This window comes from Oryzias latipes, chromosome 1, assembly GCF_002234675.1.
Source record: "Oryzias latipes chromosome 1, ASM223467v1".
Classification (NCBI taxonomy): Eukaryota; Metazoa; Chordata; class Actinopteri; order Beloniformes; family Adrianichthyidae; genus Oryzias; species Oryzias latipes.
In genome coordinates this window covers 12,576,466-12,594,691 of record NC_019859.2, presented here as the reverse complement: position 1 = coordinate 12,594,691, position 18,226 = coordinate 12,576,466, and the positions used below count along the sequence as shown (strand labels likewise).

Here is an 18,226-nt window from a genome sequence, read left to right as displayed (position 1 = left end):
GAAACATTTCTGGACATCTCTTTTTAAGTGATGAATGGTTTCTTAGTACTGGAAATTCAATGCCTGCATATTTCTGCATCGTTTTATCTTAAGAGTTCAGTTTCTTCCCATCCTACATTTTAGATTACTGATATAATATTACTACAGGCTGTAACTGATCCTTTGTAGCAGAAAGCGATGTTTCATTGAATTTAGTTGAAGCTTAAACTCACTGTGCCACAATTCCAAGTTAATATTTTGTTTTAGAGCTGATTTTTGTTGCATTTGTCATTTCTCTGAAACCTAGATTGCTATGTCAGATCTGGCAGTTTGTGCTTTTCTGTCTGTTCTTCAGTGGAGTTTGATACTTATGTCTGAACTCTTGAAAATCTGCCATTTGCATGCAAGCCTAGTTCCACTGCAGAGGAGAGGGGAGGTCTGACGCTCTGATTGGTGCAGGAGTTGCTAGACAACAGATGTCCAGCCAGCTAAGAGGTGTGCTACCTGTGGAGGAAGGAGTGAGAAAAAGGAAAGGCATGGTGAAAGAAAAGAAGAACCGGAAGAGACTGGAATGAGTGAGCGAGGGCGTTGTATGCAGCAAATGCACAGAAGCAACTTTACATAACTTTATTTTGCTTAATTGCAAAAATAAAAATCAATTAATATTAGAAACATTTTTTGTTAGAAATTCCTTGTTTCTCCATGATGACATACAAGTTCAAATGGATTAATCCTCAGTCTGGTAATAAATAAAATGAGTGTATTTCTAGGAGCTAGGAACATCAATGTTTAAGTTTGAACATTTTTTAGTGAGTATATTGGTATTTTAAGGCATTTTCTGCAAATATCTGTGAACATTGGTATGAGCTATTGAAAATCCAGCCTCAAGTGGTCATTGGAGGAACTGCATTATGCTATACGTATGGGTTTGGTTTCAAAATTGGAAAAAAAAAAATCAGGGGGCTTGGTTTCCTCCTGAGTCACATCTCACCAGATGTTAGTTTTCAAAAATCCTGGTGCTTATTCTTAGTCAGTTCACCTCCTTGTATATTTTAAAGTCTTGTTTTCCCTTATTCTTGGTAAATCTTCTGATTCTTTTGGCCTTTTTCTTCCCCTATGTTAAGTTTGTCACAGTTTAGTTTTGTCATCCTTTATGCCTAATTATTTGTTATATTAGCCTTACATTGATTAAATTAAGTTTCTATTTGTGAGCCATTTTTTTGTACATGGATCCTTCATCCACCACAAAAAAAAAAAACATAATTTATATTACATACGCAAATTGACATTTGTGTCACATTTATATTATTTAGCTCCTGTTTTCCAAATATGGTGCAGCTAGACTTTCCACCTATACTTTTCAAGAATAGGTTTAAAAACATGTGTTTACTAGATAAATCACCATCTGCCATTCTCTAAATATCCATTTTTGTCTTTTCGACAATTCTCTTCAGAGGTCGCCACAGCGAATTACCTTGCAATAAGCACGTGTGTTTGGCTTCAATTTCAAGGTAGATGTCCTTCTTGATCCAGCCCCCCTGCATTTACTGCTCTTGTGACAGGCACATGGAAATGCTGGAGTGTGCCCCCATGTGGTTGCAACACCTGTTGGTTCCAGTTTGTCTTTTAGGGTGTATTCAGACTGGACACATTTGGTCTGCTTTAACCCTTGTGCTATCCTAGGCACTTTAACATTGTGAGTTGGGTCATCTAGACCCCACTAAACAGTGCGCTAAACCTTTTTTCTTCAATGATATGTGATCTTCACTTGTGTCCATGGATTACATGAAATCTTTCCACCTTTATCCACCCTTTGTCTTGGTAGGGATAACACGCCAATGTTATGATCGGGTCATCTGGACCCCATCGGATAGCGCAAGGGTCAAGTGAACCAGAGTTCGTTTCCCCCGATGATCAGGAACAAATCTTCAGTCTGAATACACTAAAGCGCTCTCAGATTCCTCAGTCTGAATACAATATATTCCCGAACCAAAACGGCCACCGTAGCCAACGTAAACAGAGTAGGAATGTAGGAACAGATGAGCCGTGGACAAATATAAAGTAGCGATTGTCGTGTAATTAAACAAAAAAAAGAGGGTCCAACTGTTTAATTTTAGAATGTTATTGGGCACATGCTCGTGACATCATCCTAAATACTACCTTGTAGTTTCCTTAACAGAACTCTCTTTAAAACAAAATTGCTACTCACTGTTTACCCCACAATCTATATGTCATAAACACTTATCACCGTACCTTATACCCAATGGCTCCTCATCACTGCAGTTGCTAGCATCCTCTGAGTTAAAGCACACATGGCACGTCTCCTTGCCACTAACCGCCTTGCAGCATGCCTCCGCCGTACCAAAGTAACAAGCAAAAGGTGTTCCCAACGTTCAAATCTAGTAATCAAAATATAAAGTTTTAATAAGTTAACTGTCCCGTCAAGAAGTGTAAAGCGCACCACGTCCATCTTTCTCTTGTTGTTTGGTCCCGCCCTCATGGTTATTGGCCAATGACTGATGAGATCTTTGGTCACGTGGTTTTGTTTACAAGCTTTGGGCTGTAACAGAATGGGCCACTGTTGCCAGACTAAATACAGACCAAACGCAAGGTTCGGGACTCGATCTAGAACAAATTCAGAGGACTCGATCTAGAAGAAAAGATTTTCCTAATCTGAATACCCCCTTGCTTGAGGACTAACCAGTCCTGACTTGATTAGCTTTTGAGATCTGATGAGTGGCATTCAGTTCCCTTCATTCTTTATATGATTTTTTTTCCCCAATAGATTTTGAACTTCCTAACCTTACTGCTTATTAAACCCAGGAAGCATATATACGTTTAAGCAAAACTAAACAAATGAGATGAGCGTGTAGAGCAGCACACCTCCAAGTACGTTCATAACATCGGCCCATTCTTTTAGATTTTGACATGTTAAGTAGTCTTTCAAGTTAAAGGTGCAAGAAAAGATAAAAAATAAAACTGCAAACCAACCAGTAAAGCACGGTGTGGTAGTATCATTATGTACACGGTGTGCTGCATTGGAGGCCTGTGCTGCTGTAAAGCAGACAGCTGTTACAGAATGGACTGTATCTAAGAATAACAAGAATATGCTGATGTGTGAACTTAACACTTAGATGAGTCAATAAATGGTCAGAAAAAAATTTCAAGAAGCATTTAGCTGGTATTTTAAAATTTGAAAAATCCCTTCACAAATCGAAATGTTTTGTATTGTTATTACATTAAAAATGTCCAAATATGGTGCACAAAAGCACAAAATAGGAATTGCTCTGACACATTCTTTTTATTTTAGAAATGGTAATTTCCAGAGAAATCCACATCCTCCTTATTTAGGAAGAAGTGGTGACTGTGGTGTCTGTGAAGACTTAGGAAATTGATCTGAATCCAAATTATACATTTATTGTAAAACAGTTATTTAAAACAACAATGCAGAATGCATTTTGTACTGTAGTTGTCTTACTTTTGTGAAAATTTGTTGACCTATTTCATAAGAAAACATAAGCTACATTCCAACACAGCCACTTAAATACAGCTCAAACAAATTAACCCAAAATGCGGGCAGCTGTGTGCCAATCCATGGAGAGCCACCAGAGAGAGGCCGAAGCCATAGCCAACCTGCACAGAAAAAAGCAACACAAGAATGAAGAAAAAAAGAAAAACAGAACTGACTGACTGTGTCACACACAGACGCCACCATGTTGGAGATAGATGTCATCAGTAAGTAGTGATTGCTCCGAGTCGGTTTGAGTCAACGTTTCTATGGCAACAACTCTCACCAGTCAGGAGTGAGCTTGTTAGAAGGCCTCAGCTACCACTTGAAAGCAGGCTACGTGACATCTGTCAATCAAATGTAACAAATGTTCGACTTGAGCCCACCTACTTTTTTTCAGGCATTTATTTGGCCAGTTTATTACTTGAATAACTTGCACTAAAGAAAGTAATATGGCAAAAACATTAGGATTAGCAAGAATATGTTAAGAAATAGATATCAGAGCAAGACTGGTTATTCTGACAAATAAAATGACTGAGTAGTCACTGTTTATTTCTCCATTATAGTCTATGGGATTTTGGCCTCTAGGGACTAGCAGGTACTTCCTGTTTGGAACGTAAAGGGGGAGGGATCACTCAGTCCAGTTCTCTTATACGGTCAAAGCATAAAAGGAAAGCTTTATAAGGAAATGAAGTGAAGAGGTAGCATCTATAAGTGCAGATATGAATCATTTTCAACAGACATTAAATGCAGAAGTAAGTGACGACATGAGTGTCACAAAACTAAAATGTCAAATTACTGATAAGATGTGCGGGAGAGACAAGAATAATACAATACTGCCAAATGAACATGAGTGAGTCAGACTGGCAGAGACACAAAAAGGATTACAGGGCATTGGGCAGCCTGGTAAAAACTCCGTCAGAGAAAGGGAGATTAGTGACCTTGCTCGGAGGGTCTTGCTAATAATGCGATGATGACTGAGTCGCCCTTGTTTCTGGCTCTGTCCCTGTCTTTGTGCCCCTGTGCATGTCTCTACAGCTGGCAGTCTGTTCAGACTACATTTAGACTGTCATGTTCTCATAGACTTAAAAGAGCTGTTTGATGGTCTGCATGTGGAAGTACTTTAAATGTTAGCATTTTTTAAACACCCACTTCAATGAAAATGGGGTTTTTGGTGTTTTTACATGTTCCTGTGGCATTTTTCTCATGATGGAGGAGATATATAAAGAGTATTTCTTTATTCAAATCATTGTAAATCAGGAGCAGATAAAAAAAAGGCAGTTGTAAAAAGTTTGTAGCTGTGACGTACAGTACAGACTAAAGGTTTGAAGACACATTCAAATGAATGAGAAGGTGTGTCCAAACTTTTGGTCTGTACTATAGGTACAGCAATCCTTTCCGGTGCATATGCTTATAAATGACTAGATCCATGTACATCTTTATTTTCCTCATCTAAGCTGGCATCTGGCTCAAAACTCTACGGCTTAATAGCTCAGAAATTGCTTGCCATTTTTGTTGCACCACTAATGTTAGGTTGGGGCTGTGAGGGGCTGGGACCTGTAAATTGGAAGCAGGCGAAGGCTTACTCTGTGACAACAGCCCCAACCACAACTAAGAGGCAAATTTCTTATGAACTACTGTCGCTCTGCAGATACCACATCCCAGAAAACAGAAGTTTTTGATTTTGACTAAAAATGGCATAATCATAATTAAACACTTTTACAATAGCACAAACGACGATTAGAGTGGTACTTTAAGGATTTTCCGCATTTTTATTTTTACCTTTCTAGGTATTCCTAATGTCATTATTTACGTTTTTGACAACTAGGTTGCCTAAATTTGGTCTTACTCAACACTCCTGTGTTCCATGCATAAAGGACATCTGGTTTTCTTCATGCGGTACAAGGTTTTCGCAGAATCTGAATGAGCAGAGGAAGAAGATACAAATGAGAGCGAAAAGCAGGCGTCCTACTTTATTTGCTGGGGAAAAAAACGCAGAGCAGAGCCCTCTGCTCTTGTTTCTTGGAGGAAAAAAAAGCTGAGGGCTGTGCTCTTGTTTCTCTCCTTCACTTTCTTTTGCTCTCTTTTTAAAATGGGTCCCCTAGAAAGCATATTGCAAAACTCATTATAATCACCACTTTTGTGACTCAGATGTTTTCAAATATTGGCCACAGTTTGGGGTTTTCTGACGGACAGTTTTTATGTCAGTTCATTCCTGCAAATGCTTATAAAAGCGAGTAAACCTTTTTATTAAGTCAAGGTCATACGAGGACTTTCTGCATCCTGGTACAAATTTATAGCAACTTGCAAAGACAAAAAGAAATAAATATGAAACAGTTGGATTGTGTACTCAAGTATTGACTTTTTCTCTCTTTGTTGTTACTTACATGTTGCTTGTAAAGTCTTTACACCAGTAAAGATTTATGCAACATTTTTGTCATTTTTGCACAATTATGAGGGCAGATGTGCCATGAAATAACATTTGTAGAAAACAATTGGTTCATATACTATTTCTTACATTTTAGAACTGTGCATCAAAGCATGTTCAGAGCCATCTAATTTTCCTTATGTGGGTCATGTTTGTAAAACCATGAAAAACATGTTTGTCTAAATTATTGAATGGAAAAAAAAGACATTTTTGGAAAAATAAACTAAAACCAAGAAATCCTAAACAATAGTCTTTGCTTTGTTTTCATGACATCCAAAGAAAATGGTTTATTTTAGGCGCTTTCACTAAGTCTTGACATCAGGAGTCAACCTGATCCCGCTGTGGTCGCTGTAACCTTCCTGTTGATGCCAAATTACCAAGGACATATCAGGTCACATCAAACTGTCAAACAGACTAGCTCTAAAAAAAAGTAAGGAGGAAAAGAGCTGATGCAAAGCCAGTGCATTCAGACAGACTCAACGAAAACACACTGTGACACTGACAGTGATGCCCAAACGCTGCTCCGCATGTGTCCTCCACTCAGGAGAACTGCAGCCAAGTTCATCTCGGATGATTTAGGGAGTCAATCATAGAAGGGAATAATTAGAAAAGTTCCAATGACCTGCCTTCACCATTTATGTGTTTGTGTCTTGTCTAGATCACCAGAAGCTCGAGAGGGAGGCGAGGATTTGTCGTTTACTAAAGCACCCCAACATCGGTGAGCCAAGTGTCCTTAATCTCCAAATACACGGAACACAATAACACACTTGCAAACACGTACATTTTGTTCAGGTCTCCTGTGATTCCTGCTATAGCTATTCATCTTCCAGACACAGTTATGAGACAAGCGAAGGGAGGAGAGGTTAACAAGTGTGCGTGTGCTTGTTTAAAAAAAAGAAAAAAAATTATCCCAACTGCAGTTTATGCGAGCTGTGTGTTCTCTCACCTGAGTCATCAGAAAAGAGCCTTCTTTCCAAATCCCTGACTCTTCACACCCCCTTATACCTGAGATAGAAGATGTCCCTTTTCTTTTGTTGTCGTTCTAATATGCAACACTTTCTTTTTTTTGTCTTCTCAATTTGTGCTTCCTGATAGTTGACAATTCATAGTTTGAAGTCATAGAGCATCGACAGCTAAATCATGGTTTGACTTTTAACAATTTTTAGATGTACTATAAAGTGAACCACAGAGCATATAAATCAAATTCTTACATTGAAAATGGGTTATTCCAGAATTACAGGACATTTGGGCTTGAAATTCATGAAAATAAACTTTCATGAAACTAAAATTTTCTGATTAGCTCAGCTTACAGATCGATTGTACAATTTTTATGACATTATAGATTTGATGAAAATAAAACTTGCAGGTAACAGAGTTGCAAATCTGTACTAATATTCTCTTTCTCTCCGGAGTAGAAGCTACCCGTTTAGCTGTTACTGATGACCTAGAGGACAAACTTACTCATGTAAATAAGTTTAAATAAATAAAATAGTTGAGCCAAGTCAGCTTTATTTGTCAAATATACTGTATACACGATATTTACATTACAGATGAAATTTCTTTCCTCTCAACCCACAGCCCAGCCTATAAAAATAACAATAATTTAAATAGGTCAGTGCAAAAGGGGCAATGAGATAATTAAAGTGACAGTTAAGAGTGAAAACAGTGCTAAGAAACAGTAAGTAGAGAAATAAGACATTATTCTGGTTATATGCTGAGTTGCATGAGGTAAAGTGAGACATTCAATCCAGGCTAACTATGTTATAAAAAATGAAAAATAAATTAGATGAGATCTCTTTGCGCTACCCATTCTTATGAAAAACATTTTTAAAATGTCAAGACCAGCATATTTTGTGATTCTCTGCTTGACTCTTCTTCTACCACGGTAATAGCCATTCGTAATAAATAATATTGGAAATATCTTGCTTATTTAAACAAATGTTCCCACAGTTACAAGAGACACAAATGAAACCAAAAGTTTAATTTTAAATTTAATTTTAACTGTTTTAATAAACATCTAAATTTAAGAAGGGACAATTGCATTTTGGGGGCTACTCCAGACTTATTTGTTATTTTTAAAGCCATTTTCCAGGCATTACTTCTATTAGTTTTTATAGATTTGGTCTCAAGACAAATACATTTAGTCAAAAACAACATGTTTTAGTATCTTGTATGTAGATTATTTGAAATGCGATGGGTGGGATTTAAAATGTTCTCCAAAGCTGGACTGAACCAAATAGTAAAAGGTCATTAACAGTTTCCAAGTTCTTGAATCTATAGGGAGCTCTCTCCAGAAACGCTCAATATTTTTCTACTTTTAGAAAAGGAAGCATCCATGGGATCCTATGTTTGTGCTTTTTTTTTTTTGGAAATCATTCCAGAAACTATGTTCTGTCCCATGAGTATTGAATGCTGAACTGTAAAATATTCCAGAAACCTCCACTTGTCAGAGAGAAGGGGATTTGAGTTTTATAAAAACAAACAAAAATAATTTAAATAAAAGAAAATCCCCCCGCAATGACCTGCTATTTAAAACTGCTTGGCTTCTCTTATTTCCATGTCTGCTTTCTCATCTGTGTTGTGCTTTTACTTTTGTTCAATCCCTTCTACAGTAAGACTTCATGACAGCATATCAGAGGAGGGCTTCCACTATCTGGTGTTTGATCTGTAAGTAAAAGACTATCTGTCACACACACTCACATTTTTTGTTCAGCTCCAGTTAACACCGTTAAATACTGTTATTTATATCTGCTCACAATAGAGCTTTAGTCAACAGCCTTTCCTTCCTGTCTACCACTGATTCGGCTCCCTTTTAAAAAATATGTATGCTTTTATAAATGACACCTAATTATTCAATATTGTATCCAAATCAGTTTAATTAAAATTCTGTTCAATTCAATTCATCAACTTTATGTATCGGCAATTATTTTTAAGGTGCAGTCAGTAGCTTTGAAAACATTTATATCACATACGCACAGACGCATTAAAAAAATCAATTACATACTATAAATATGTTTTGATAAGTAAATATTGATTTAATAAAATCAAATAATACGTATTGTTGGAGTGGTTTGAGCCCCGAAACAGAAATATACGCTAACATGCTGACAAAGCTGAAATGATTCCCCTTTAAATCCAAAAATCTGAGGTAATATATCCTGAATTTAATATCTGGATGAGTCTGCCCCAAAGGACTCTTTTTTTCTTCTTCTTTTTTTTCTTCTCATATATATATATTGACCACACATGAAGTTATTGCTTTTGCTTGATGTTTGGTATTTCCACACAATTTTATGGGGGTGTGGATGCAGTGAAACAGTGAATTTTTTGCTATGTTGAAATGGTAAGAAAAAGTGAATGATTTTAGGAAGTCCAACAGGCGCGGTGAGCTCATGGAGCGGAAATCCCATTTTGTTGAGCTCATCACAAACATGCTACATACATGGAGTGAGATCAGAGTCACATGTGCCTCTGAGCGGGTTTGCAGTTGTTGCAACATTTTATGATAACTGATGAAAGGATCTTCTTCAAACTGCGTGTGAGCTGATCGCAGTCGCTGGTTCCAAGTTGTTGTTTGGCTCCTTGGCTCACTAAAAAGTGCAGCATTTGTGGTTGCATTTATCTCTTAGACTGAAGTACTTTCTGACTTCAGAGGTCCAAGCCCAGAAAGCTCATCACTGCTCTCTTACCCTGTGTGCAAAAGCAAGTCATGTTGAGCACAAAGATCTCACCTGGTCTTTTTTTCCCCCTCGATAGCCATGTTGTCTCTGGTGCAGAAGGAGAAGATGCATCAGCATGGAGGACGGAGCACTCCTGAACAACTTGTTACCCCTGCAGCTACAATACTGAATTGCAGGGAGAGCATACTGAAGAAGAGAAACAGAAGAGACGTCATGTTTTTCCTGAATTTTTAAATATTCATCAAGTTTTAGTATTCAATATCTACCAGTATGTGGTGTGATATTAAAATTGCCCATTGTATCTCAAAGTTAGGGACTTCACATGAGTTTATTAATATTTGATGAGTATAAAAAATACCTCTTAAACTCACAGATTCAGGATAGCAGAAGTTGAAAAACTTAAAATAGATCAAATGACTTCAGAGCCACAAATGTGCATTATTGTAAAACTTTTCCATTCAGACAAAAATTCAGCCATAGGTGTCTTCTATCCTTTTGGTCCTTAAAGTTTTTTCCTAACTAGAGTATTACTTTGTCATGTCCTTTTGTTTAGCAGCCATAGGGAAAAGTGTAATCTTTGCATTTTAAGGGAACTATTTACTTGATAACACAACCATCTGGTTTATGGCTTGGACAGAAGACTGAAGATGAGTCGCTTAACAGAGAAAAGAAAGAAACGAGCATGTAACTTGTAAATTTTAATTTGTGTGCTTTTTATTATGACTAAGGTTTTTCTGTTTTGGATAGGAAGTCCTTCCCTACATTTCCCATTAGTCTTGTCAAAATTTTGTAAATGTTAGGAAGTTTAAATAGATTTTAAATAATCCCAGTAAAATCTTAGTTATTACTGCTCTCTTAATGATTTTCTTTCATTTATCATAATGTAAACTAATTGAACATATCTAAGTATGGCAATTAAAGTTATACACTTTTAGATCTACTTCTGCATAAATTTGAACAGTTGCATAAAAAAGTAAATTTATGTGCAACATAAATGAACTAGGTCCAAAGGTTTGAAGTTTATGAACATCCAAGCTGACTTTGGAAAATTCAAGTTTTGGTCCATTTTTGCCTTTTAAAATATAAAAATAAATATAAATATGTCCATGTAGATACATAAAACAAAAATAGCTGGTTGGATTTATGTCACATAATACAATAACAGTTGCAGTTTGTTTCTTCTAAATCATTGTCAATGGTATTTCATGTATCTTACCTAATATGTTTTTGATTTATTTTTCTAAACTATAATAAGTTGTCTAAATATTCAAAGAATGAGAAATCAATCTTATTCTTGCTGTAAAACTCTACAGAGGGAGTGTTGGAGGTGAAAAATGACTTTTACATCTTGAGGCTCCACAGATTTACTTAACCCCTTGACACGTAAAGATACAAATATGCATCAAACCAAAATTACCTTAATTTAGCATTTACTTGAAAAAAAAACATAAAGGATTTTCTTTGTCATAGCTGGAAATAAATTTTAGCATCAAGGGCTTAAAGAGCCTTTTATAGATTATTTCTATCATCTTCTGCTTAAAAGGAAGTTTATGTCAAAATTTCCTAATGGAAAAGTCTTTATCTCAAATACTCTCTAGACAACATGCCAGGTGATTTTTTTTTGTGGCAACAATAACAAACTAAGTTAAATAATCTGTCCTAAAAGCTGAAGAAAATTAGGGCCTTGTTCTGGTTATGCCTCTGCAGCACTGACTGTTTTATTCAAGCCTTTGGATCTAAAAAAATTTTTTTTTTTAGAAAAAACAAAAAGGATCAAAAATGTTTTCATTTCATCAGGCTTTTAAGTCTGTATTTGTAGGTATATATAACCTATGTACATATTCAAAGTGGTGTTGTCTCCTTGTCCCTGCAGGGTGACAGGAGGAGAGCTGTTTGAGGACATCGTAGCCAGGGAATACTACAGTGAAGCTGATGCCAGGTAACAGCCAACCCCCCCAATCCACTCGCCCACATAGACACACATACAAACACAGCAGCCATGATGCATCTGTCTTTTATGAGAGATAACTTCTTGTGCGTGTGCATATTTTTGTACTTCACATATGGTCGTGTCAGAAGTAAAATCCAGCTTCCTTGTCTCTGAGGCATCTTATGGAGTTATTTATACAGATGATTAATGACACGAAGCCTGCAATATTAATCATACACAGCGTAGTTCTCAGCTTCGGCTTTGTGCTGAAAGAAGGCCTCCCCAGAGAGAAATGAGAGGAGCAGAAAGGGGGAGTTGTCGGTGAATTGTTGCAAAACAGTTAGTAGAGCTTTGGTGTCACCATAAAAGAAACAAAACCTTGAACACAAAAAAATCTTTTATCCCACATGGCTTGAATGCCACCAGTCAAGATAAATCCTAGACACTTAACAGGAAAAGTAAGGAGAATATAAAACAGTTATGACATGTTTTTTTTGTCTTTCCCTTGCTCCTCTGCGCTTTCTTCATCCCGTCATTCCTTGCCTTCACCCCCGTGGCCCACAGCCACTGCATACAGCAGATCCTGGAGAGTGTCCATCACTGCCATGTTAATGGGATTGTTCACAGGGATCTGAAGGTTGGTATGATGACAGACTCTGCTGCAGCCCACACCGGACGGCGGAGATAAGGAAAACTCCAAATTCTTTTACATATTTCTTCTTTATCTTTTGTCATATTTTGCTGTGAGCCAAACTCTTTTGGTATTTGCTTGATCTTGCATGTAGTTCTTAAAGTCCCACTTTGATCATCTTTTGATCTATTGTCAATGTGTACTCAGAGGTCCTTTTTATAGCCAAAATCCAAAAACCTGTGTCGTTTTCTAGGACATAGTTTCTGCAGAGTGGCAGGAGTTAGAAATTCGCCTCTAAGTTGTGGGCGGGACTGTTGGTAGGGAGTAAGATCGCCCCCATTTCGGCCTGTTTACGCTCTTCTACTAGTTAACATCCCCTTACAACTCAACATTACCTGTGCATCAAAAGTATTGAGCAATATTAGAGCCGTCCAGTCATAAAGTTTTGAGCCAGACGCCTGCTTGGGACGAGGAAAGCCTTACAATTAAAAGTTGATCCATCAGGATGAAGCGGAGCAGGGAGCTTGAGGCCTACATCACTGCTACAAGCTTTTTCCAATGACATTTTGCATTTTCTCCGTATTCATAATGATTTGAATAAAGAAATAATCAGAAAAACAATTTTAAGCTTAATTTTCCATGCACATGTCCTCCATCAGGGGAAAAATGCCTCAAACATGTTAAAAACACAAAAAACACAATTTTCATCGGAGTGGGTCTTTACGATTTTTGTGGCTGCAGCTGTGATGACAAAGCAATCAAGTAACAGCAGCTCAACAAAAACACTGTGGACTGAAAATGTTTTGACTGTGTCAAATACTTGCTTGAGCCTTTTATTAAGTTAAAGAATACAAAAGCTCAGTTTCCATTTGCTGACATTGTTGTAAACTGATGCAGGTATGATTTAAAAGGCTTCATAAACAGGAGCATTAGTTTAAGGTCTCAGTTTTGGGCAAATGACCGTTTCTTGTGAGTTTGTCCACCATAGACTGTTTGTGTTTAGAGTTACCAAATGTCAGGAAATGTATTATTCATCAGAGCACACTGTTTCACTGGCCTCAGGTCAGCCGAGACCTCTCTGTACCTGTGTCTGTGTGTGTGCACGTCTGCATGCTGGGCTCACACATATTTATGGTGCACTGAGCTATGTCACTGTGGGGGTGTCGTTTCATTTACATGGCTGAGTCACTTGTTATTACCCCTCTTGTGACACCACACCTTCCTCCCTCCTGTCTCTTGCTCCCTTCACTGTGCACTTTGCTCCCACACATGGATTTCAATAGTGCATTGGTGCTACTGTGGACGACTGCATCTCGTCCACGACCAAGACACTCGTTCTGAATCCATAAGGCCGAGGGGGCGAGTCCACAGCTCCAGCTTACCAAGTGTCTGTGGTCACCCAGAGAGTTGGTCCCGTTCACATGTTTGTGTCTCTGTCAGTTGTGTGACAGAAAGCAAGTTGCCTCAGACACTGATTTAAGAGCAGTTTAGTGTCACTGACCCCTAATACTTTCGATTAGGATTTGGTTTGGCTAACCTGATTTTAGATCTGTGTCTGTGGGCATCTTGATCCCTGAACGTGTGACCTCTCGCTTCTAACCTGTTTGACTCCGTCCCCCCCAGCCTGAGAACCTTCTATTGGCCAGTAAGCTGAAGGGGGCGGCGGTCAAGTTGGCTGACTTTGGGCTGGCTATCGAGGTACAGGGGGACCAACAGGCATGGTTTGGTGAGTACTCACCCACATCTTACTAAATCCTAAACTCCAGGCGTATCAAAAACATTTAAACTATTAGTTATTCATGTTGACGGCTGTTGGGATAATTTTCCAATGATCATATGATGTTACTTACCATTGTGCTCACGATGCTTTATGTCTGCTAGGTCTAAAAGACCTTTTTTCTGGCAACACCGCTTTTCAAATGTTATCATAGTTGAAAAGTTAAGTTAGTAAAGTAAAAGTTAGTATAATTGTTTATTTATGAACATGTAATTCACATTCTTTTAATTTCAAAGGGTAAATTCAGTATTCTATAAATTATATAAGGAATACATCATAACGTTTTACAGTTACTTCAACTTAATAAACTAAATGTAAAAGGATATAATGGCTAATCTTGTATTAGCAAGATTAAACAAAGCATTCCAGAAGCAACTGCCTCCAAAAAGTATTTCGACAATATGTATGAAAGTCTGCAAGTGCCAAAATAATTTTTTGCTTCTTTTTTATTATTATTATTATTATTTTTAATTGAGTACTTTATGTATTTAAATCCACTTATCTAATTTTATTTTAACTCTATTGCATCCCGGGAAGCCATTTGAAAACAAACATTAAAAAAACAGGCAGAACAGTAATTATTGTATTGAACATTTGACTGACTAGTATCAGTCCAAGCTGTGGACTATCAAAAAATGTATCACCAGTCTGCTTTACAGACCCAAATCAGATTTGACTGTTTACCATATGGGATAGCTCAAAAACACATTTAGATCAATCAAGGGAGCAGCTGCATTAGCATAAACATTCAAGTCAAGACAACATGTCTTATAAGAGTAACTGAAGACAAGTGTGTTCTTGTCCCAACTTTCCACTCAAGCCAAGATATGGAGTTTTTCCATGTTTCTTTGCTCTTCAATCTTATCTTGTTATCCATCCAGGATTTGCTGGCACTCCAGGCTACTTGTCCCCTGAAGTCTTGAGAAAAGATCCTTATGGAAAACCGGTGGACATGTGGGCCTGCGGTAAACAACACAGAAAATGTCTAATTTTAGCAGTGTGTTTGGATTGACCCTGAATGTCGTGTTGTAAGCGGAAACTGCATTTTCGTGCAGTATTTGTTAATATAAAACGCTGATGGTCTTTCTCTGTCAAAGAAACAGACAGATAAAGTTGGTAAAAGCAAAATCTCTGTAAATTGTTTGGACATGGCTGAAACTGAGCTTGCCAAGTCAGTTTCACATGTGAAGTCACTTTTTTTGTTGTCTTATGTTTTTTTTTTTTTTTTTTAGGTTTCTCTGTTCAATAACTTAAGTTGGTGCCGTGTTTCCTCCAGGTGTGATTCTGTACATCCTACTGGTGGGCTATCCTCCCTTCTGGGATGAAGATCAACACCGCCTCTATCAACAGATCAAGGCTGGCGCATATGATGTAAGAATTAATGACTGTCCTTTCATGATTGTTTTGATCAGTTTAAGCAGACTTAAACAGAAAACATGCATTACATGCAGTGGTGGACAAAATTGTTGGTACCCCTCAGTTAAAGAAAGAAAGTCCACAATGCTCACTGAAATGACTTGAAATGTTCAAAAGTAACAATAAATTAAAATGTATTGAAAAATAAATAATCAAAATCAGCCATTACTTTTGAGTTGTTGATTAACCGAATTATTAAAAAAAAAAAAACTAATGAAATGGGGCTGGACAAAAATGATGGTACCTCCATAAAAGACTGAGAACTAATTGCCCAGGGGGTCATGATGAACTCAGGTATGTCCTTTAATTGACATCACAGCTGTTTTCAAACCCATAATCAGTCAGTCTGCCTATTTAAAGGGAGTCAAATAGTCCCATTGCTGTTTGGGTAAAAGGTGTGTACCCCACTGAACATGGACAACAGAAAGCAAAGGACATTAGAAACAAAATTATAGACAAATATTGTAAAGGGAAAGGCTATAAAACCATCTCTAAGCAGCTTGAAATTCCTGTGACAACAGTGGCACATATTATTCAGAAGTTTAACACCCACAGGACAGTAGCCAACCTCCCTGGACGTGGCCGGAAGAGGAAAATTGATGACAAATTGAGGAGACGGATAGTTGGAAGTGTATCCAAAGAACCCAGAACAACCTCCAAAGACATTAAAGGTGAACTCCTAGATCAAGGTACATCAGTGTCAGATCGCACCAATCGTCGTTGTTTGAGCCAGAGTGGACTTCATGGAAGATGACCAAAGAAAACACCACTGTTGAAAGGAAATCATATAAAAGCGAGACTGGAATTTGCAAAAATGGATGTTGACAAGCCACAAAGCCTCTGGGAAAATTTCCTTTGGACAGATGAGACAAAACTGGAGCTTTTTGGTAAGGCACATCAGCTCTATATTTGTAGACTCAAAAATGAAGCATACAACAAAAAGAACACTGTCTCTACTGTGAAACATGGAGGAGGCTCAGTTCTGTTTTGGGGCTGCTTTACTGCATCTGGCACAGGGTGTCTTGAAGTTGTCCAAGGTAAAATGAAATCTCAAGATTATCAAGGCATTCTGGATAGAAATGTGTTGCCTAGGGTCAGAAAGATTGGTCTCAGTCGCAGGTCATGGGTCTTCCAATAGGACAACGATCCAAAACACACAGCCAAAAACCCCAAGAATGGCTAAGAGAAAAGCGTTGGACTATTCTGAAGTGGCCTTCTATGAGCCCAGATCTGAATCCCATTGAACATTTGTGGAAGGAGCTGAAACATGCCATTTGGAGAAGACACCCATCAAACCTGAGACAACTGGAGCAGTTTGCTCATGAGGAGTGGGCCGAAATACCTGTGGACAGGTGCAGAAGGTTCATTGACAAATACAGAAACCGTTTAATTGCAGTGATTGCCTCAAAAGGTTGTGCAACAAAATATTATGAGTACCATCATTTTTGTCCAGCCCTTTTTCATGAGTTTGTTTTTTAAATAATTCTGTTAATCAACAACTCAAAAGTAATGGCTGATTTTGATGATTTATTTTTCAATAAATTTTAATTTATTGTTACTTTTGAACGTTTCAAGTCATTTCAGTGAGCATTGTGGACTTTCTTTCTTTAACTGAGGGGTACCAAGAATTTTGTCCACCACTGTATAGGATGTGGCCATCATTGCCATACAACTTCTCCACAGTTACTTTAGAAACCACGGTCAATTTGGGATTAGGGGACCCTGCATTGACTAACTCAGTGTCCGCCCTGAGACCTGGAAAGCCATGTGTTCAAATTCCCAGTTGATTCACATCAAAAACTCTAAAAATTGGACTCAATGACATCCTGCTTGACACTCATCATTAAGGGGTTGGATTTGGTCCCCAAGTGCAGCGGTGTTTGCAGCTCACTGCTGCAACAGGGGATGGGTCAAATGCAGAGGACAAATTTCACACACCCACGTGTGTGACTGCAAATGGGACTTTAGCTTTGAATCTTATATTGATTTTTTAGTTGTGGGGGTAAACAAGGGGAAGATAAACTTGCAACTTATTGTCAGCTTCCTGTTGTTTGTCAAATTTCTTTTGTGACTTGTTTTTCATAAAGCCAATATTTAGGTTACTGAAACAGGCACTGCTTGTTTTTAGCTTTTAATAAATGCTCTGAATTCCCTTTTTTCTGGCAGTTTCCATCCCCTGAGTGGGACACTGTAACTCCGGAGGCCAAAGATCTGATAAACAAGATGCTGACGATCAACCCAAGTAAACGGATCACAGCCGCAGAGGCTCTCAAACACCCTTGGATCTGCGTACGTGTCAGACACATGACCTAAAAGTAAACTGACTTCCTGGGTGAGGACCTGCTGCAATCTTTGAATCTTGTTGTCTCTTTCAGCAACGGTCCACTGTAGCTTCCATGATGCACAGGCAGGAGACTGTGGAGTGCCTGAAGAAATTCAATGCCAGGAGGAAACTCAAGGTGACCAATTTGTCGTGCATTATTCTAAATAATGTATTAATCTGTTCTGTTCTTTCTACTGTATTCTTGGCTTCCTGCATTTTGCATTTTTCATACACATATTGCTTTTGTGTATGAAAGGTGCTGTACACTTGACCACTCTTCTTCTGTGGATATTTTCTGGTGTAACCTACAATGTGACAGCTTGCTCTCTAACTTTCAAGCTTTTTTTTTTTTAATTTGCTGCCTCTTTATAATCAATCTTCTTTCCTGTCTCCTTTCTTTCTCTTCCACATTTTCTCTATTATTTCTTTTTTGTCACTGCAGGGAGCAATACTGACCACTTTGCTGGTCACGAGAAACTTCTCAGGTATGTTTCTGAATTGGTTTCCCAAACATTTCCTAAACTAGTATTATGAGTTTTGGTTAAATGGCTGAT

The 18,226-nt window shown here is 37.9% G+C and overlaps 1 protein-coding gene across 12 annotated transcripts in view; it reads left to right on the top strand.

Moving 5' to 3' along the window:
* LOC101168431 (calcium/calmodulin-dependent protein kinase type II delta 2 chain) overlaps positions 1-18,226 on the top strand; it is a 42,833-nt gene that overhangs the window by 13,232 nt on the left and 11,375 nt on the right. For all 12 annotated transcript variants that reach the window (XR_002873506.1, XM_023956377.1, XM_023956353.1 and 9 more), the window contains exons 3-12: positions 6,574-6,633; positions 8,528-8,582; positions 11,469-11,534; positions 12,090-12,162; positions 13,780-13,882; positions 14,815-14,898; positions 15,210-15,304; positions 17,516-17,638; positions 17,725-17,808; positions 18,115-18,157. Coding sequence is in view for 11 of the 12 variants with exons in the window: in XM_023956377.1 (XP_023812145.1) it covers positions 6,574-6,633; positions 8,528-8,582; positions 11,469-11,534; positions 12,090-12,162; positions 13,780-13,882; positions 14,815-14,898; positions 15,210-15,304; positions 17,516-17,638; positions 17,725-17,808; positions 18,115-18,157 (786 nt within the window). In the remaining variant the exon portion in view is untranslated. The remainder of the gene's footprint in view (positions 1-6,573; positions 6,634-8,527; positions 8,583-11,468; positions 11,535-12,089; positions 12,163-13,779; positions 13,883-14,814; positions 14,899-15,209; positions 15,305-17,515; positions 17,639-17,724; positions 17,809-18,114; positions 18,158-18,226) is intronic.